Source organism: Nestor notabilis, unplaced genomic scaffold (genome assembly GCF_000696875.1).
Source record: "Nestor notabilis isolate BGI_N333 unplaced genomic scaffold, ASM69687v1 scaffold12634, whole genome shotgun sequence".
Lineage (NCBI taxonomy): Eukaryota > Metazoa > Chordata > Aves > Psittaciformes > Psittacidae > Nestor > Nestor notabilis.
Window position 1 is genome coordinate 1 of NW_009924315.1, and position 4,808 is coordinate 4,808.

The 4,808-nt window shown below is 41.2% G+C and overlaps 1 protein-coding gene across 1 annotated transcript; it reads left to right on the plus strand.

Moving 5' to 3' along the window:
• Nucleotides 1-1,669: 1,669 nt before the first annotated feature.
• Nucleotides 1,670-3,098, plus strand: LOC104404182 (interferon-induced protein with tetratricopeptide repeats 5-like; the record flags this gene model as incomplete). Its single annotated transcript, XM_010012549.1, has 1 exon — nucleotides 1,670-3,098. A coding segment is annotated over one exon (1,429 nt), but the record flags the coding sequence as incomplete, so codon positions are not given.
• Nucleotides 3,099-4,808: the final 1,710 nt, after the last annotated feature.

Here is a 4,808-nt window from a genome sequence, read left to right on the forward strand (position 1 = left end):
TATAAAACTAAAAAAGGAAGGGGGAAAAAAATGCAATGAACACAAGTGATGCAGCCTGACCCAAGCAGCGATCTGGGCCCTCCAGGTGACTCTCTCCAGTTTATATACTGGGCATGACGTTCTGTGGTATGGAATACCCCTTTGACTAGTTAGGGTCAGGTGTCCTGTCTGCTTCCTCCTGGCTTCTTGTCCCCCTCCTCACTGGCAGAGAATGAGAAACTGAAAAGTCCTTGATCAGAGTAAACATTACTTAGCAACAACTAAAACATCCATGTGTTATCAGTGTTGTTCCCAGACTGAAAGTCAAAAACACAGCACTGCACCAGCTGCTAAGAAGAAGAAAAATAACTGCTACAGCTGAACCCAAAACAGGGGAGTTAACTGGGAGCTGCTTATCACTGCTAGGGGATGGACTGGACATCGATCAGTGGATGGTGGGCAGTTTCATCGAGCATCACAATGAAATACACACCTGTATGTTTCTTAGGTTTTTTCCTCTCTCTCTTTATTTCCTGTTATTATGATGATAATATTTTACTTTATTTCTATTATTAAACTCTTCTTATCTCAACCCAGGGGGTTTTACCTTTTTTTTCCCCCTGATTCTTTTCCCCATCCCGTCAGGGTGGGGTGGGGACAAAGTGAGTGGCTGTGTGGTACTTAATTGCTAGCTGGGCTTAAACCACAACAACTAGCCAGGGACACAAGCCCTCACCTATCCTTCCCAGGGGACCCTCAGCCCCATGGGCTGGAGGAACACTCAGCACTAGGGGTCCACTGGAGTGTCTAGGGATATGTGACATTATATCCTGTAATGACAGGATGCAGAAAAAAGCATTTGAGGATTGCACAGGACTTGTTACAGGACCAAGGGCAGAGAAACAAGAGATCTGAGTGATCTGTTGAAAAATCATAGAGAGAGACCAGTTGTATCTAAACAGGGTCTGGTCAGCACACGTATGTGTGTGTGTCTAGGGGTGAGCACCTGCATAGAAAGAGGATCCCTGACCAGCTACTGGATATCCAAAGCCAGTTTCTGGGGATCCATAGGGTGAATGAGTGTGTGGTCTGTACCAGCAAGTGGAATGGGATTGCACTGTTGGGGGCCTGTACCTTCAAATGCCAGCAACTGGGGAGACTGGTGAGATCTGGGAGCCAGCTACTGGGTACATCAGTATAATCCTACATAAAAATGGTGCTATGATCTAAAAACAGGGATTTACAAGGTCAAGAAATTAAAAATTAGATTTATAATCCAAACCGTAAAATATACAGACACATGGGAAAGGAAATGTATCACTTTGTATTTTGGGGGAAGTTTTTTATTTGATTATCTGTTCTGGGTATGCCTCAGAAGTTGTTGCCAGCACAAGAAATACGTTCCTGGGGCCCAGAGGCGTGCCAGCTTTACCATAGATACTAGCCCTCCTCCGATACCCATATCACCAGCTCTGTTGCTGTGTAAAAGGTGCCCTCATACACTGCAAGGAGAATTACTAGAATAACTATTCAGCCCTTTAGACCTCTGGCTTCCCACAGCTTTGGCTTGTTTGAAATATTGTCGACTAGTGGCACCAGCTGTGGTATGGCCTACATTATGCCTAGTTTAAAACCAAGAGTAGCATGAAACAAATTGAGTATAAGTAAGTTTTTCTTTGATTTCTTCTAGTACCAATTCCTTGAAGAGCTCCTTGATGCAGCTCCAGTGTCATTTTACATGGACTTTACTGAAAGAGGATGTGGATCTAGATAACCTAGAGGAAACAATAGGTGATCAGATCAAGTTTTTTGCAAATTACAACATAAAAAATTACAATCTACTGTCCTATGTATGCCACCTAAACAATTCAAATGAGGAAGCCCTGAAATATCTCCAACAAGCTGAAGAAGAAGTTAAGAAAAATTACCCAGATGAAATTGCTAGGAGAAGTCTTGTTACCTGGGGGAACTATGCCTGGATCTATTACTACATGGGGAGATACGAAGAAGCTAAAACTTACGTAAGCAAAGTGGAAAACAGCTGCAAAAAGCTTACAAGTACTGCTCCAGGGAAGATTCAGCTTCCAGAGATCTATGCTGAACAAGGATGGGCATTATTAAAGTTTGGGGGAAAATACTACCAGAGAGCAAAGGATTGTTTTGAAAACGCTCTGAAGAATGAACCCGATAACCCAGAATTTAATGCCGGCTATGCCATAGTAATGTATCGTTTGGAAGATTTTTCTCTGAGACAATGTGAAGATGTAAGCCCATCCCTTGAGGCCCTGAAGCGTGCATTAGACCTGAATCCAAAGGATACTTTTATTATGGCCTTACTTGCATTGAAACTTCAGGACCTAGAGCGAGTTGATGAAGGGGAGAGGTATATTGAAGCAGCAATGCAGAAAACACCTGATCTTCCTTATGTCTTGCGATATGCTGCTAAATTTTATAGAAGGAAAAAAGAAGTGGACAAGGCACTGGAGATTTTGAAGAAGGCTCTAGCAGTGACACCAAAATCAACCTTTTTGCATCACCAACTAGCAGTCTGCTACAAAGAAAAGCTGTTTCAAATGAAAAGGTCTACAAGATATCCACCTCAAGAGCAAGTGGAAGAACTCACCCGACTTTCCATTTTTCATTTTAAAGTAGTGACTGACCAAAATACAAAATGTTTTGCTGCCTGTAGTGGCCTAGCAAACATGTATGCACAAGCAAAGAGGTATGAAGAAGCAGAAGAGACATTTCAGAAAGCATTTCAGATAAATATACTATCCTATGCTGATAAACAAGACCTCTATTACCATTATGGCACTTTTCAGCGTTTTCAGATGAAATCAGAATCTGAAGCCATCAGGAATTACACAGAAGGGCTGAAAATTGAAAAAGATTCCTATGGAAGACAAAAATGCATTAATGCCCTGAAGCAATTGTTAGAAAAGAGAATTCAGAAAGGTTTGAGAAATGCAACAGATTTTGGTACACTTGGATTCATTCACAATCTAAATGATGAGAAACAGAAAGCAATTGAGTGCTATGAGAAAGCCATTGCATTGTGTCCCAACAATGAAGAATATCTGAGTGCATTATGTGAGCTACGACTTTCCATCACAAGCTAAAGCTCAAAAAAACCTTCACAAAAAAAAAAAAAAAAAGAAAAAAAACCAAAACAAATCCCAACATTTCAACAGATTCTCAAAATGTTTTTTACGGTTGAAGTTATAACCAGATGAAACATCTGGTAGCATCACTTTCTAGTGATAATGTAGAAACTGCAGATGATGATTGTTCATTTGTTTGTTCATTCACCAACAGAGCATGCTTGGAAACACAAAATAATAGCTAGGCTATCTTAGTCTTCAGTGCTAAAACACAACCTTTATACCAGTGTGTTATCTGAACTTCAAAGGTAGAAATCAGATCTTACGCCTACTGAGAAAAAGATAAGGGAATAGTATTATAGTATTTCATCTGTCCACTTGAAAGGCACACTTATACAAAAATGGAATTTCTGATGCTTTCTCAAATATTTAGAGAATATCTTTTTTAATGTTATTTAGAAGAAATGTTTGTTGAAGACTTGTTCAGTTTACTAACTTGTATGTTGTTTAACTGAAAAATAAGCACTATTTGACTAGTTCTCTGCCAAGCTTACAAAATACGTATTATTGTTGTGAACCATTAAAGAGCATTGCATCCATTGGCTGTTGCTTCTGGTATCTCTCTGCTGACCAGTCCTCATGTTAGTAGATGAAAGAAAAGGAAATGGCCATTTGAAAAAGTAACAAGGATGAAGTTTTGGCAGGACATGAAAGGGTGAGGACATAGCCCCATTTATTTTCCCAAACTCTCAGCAAAGCTGATTTCAGAGGTGTTGCACCAAAGAATTAAGCTGTGCACAAAACAACATCCATCTAGTATACCCCAAACCACATGATCCAGAACTGCTACAGCAAACATCTGGAAAGGAAGGAAAGGCAGTCTTTGAAATACCAAAGAGATGGCTACCTGCAGTCGTGCTTGTGAAACAAGCCAGGGACAGAAAATACACACAAGAAATGTACTGAACTGGACATGGAGGGCAGAGCGCAGCTAGAGCAAAAGGTTGCATGATCACTGAAGAACAGGGCAGCAGAACACAGCGGACATATGAGAAAAGGGGTAGGTGCCCACAGAGTCTATATGAGTGGAACAAAGGGCTGAAAGGACAGGGAGAATGGGTGGAGGTGGTTGTCTTCAGATACCCAACTAAAAGTCAGTATTCTTTATAACAGGCCAGCCTAATTCATAGAATCATAGAATCATAGAATAGTTAGGGTTGGAAAGGACCTTGAGATCATCTAGTTCCAACCCCCCTGCCATGAGCAGGAACACCACACACTAAACACCACACACGGTATTGTGCCTTGGTATGATAGATCATAGAGCTCAGGGGAAACTAATGCTGTGCTTCCAAAACGCTTCTGAGCCCTAACCAGTAGCATAGAGTGAAGCAGAATGGTGGCAGAGCCCATCAGGAAGGATGTGCACTTTTGTTCCCAGCCATCTTGGAGCATTCCTGTCCCTGCAACACCAATCCCATGTACAGTCAGGATGACAGGCCTGAAGGAGTGTAAAATATGATGCCAAATCACGAAATATCAAGAAGCCTCTCCCTTCTCAGCTCAAAGAATCTTTCATAACTCAAGTGAAAGTGATCAGTAGCTTAATAACATACATAATACAACCACACCTTCTTCCTAAGAAAGGGAGAAAAACCATCCTAGTTTCCCAGCCACCTGCCAGCTTCTCTTTTACAAATAAAGGTGCTGGTCCTACCTAGGGAACGA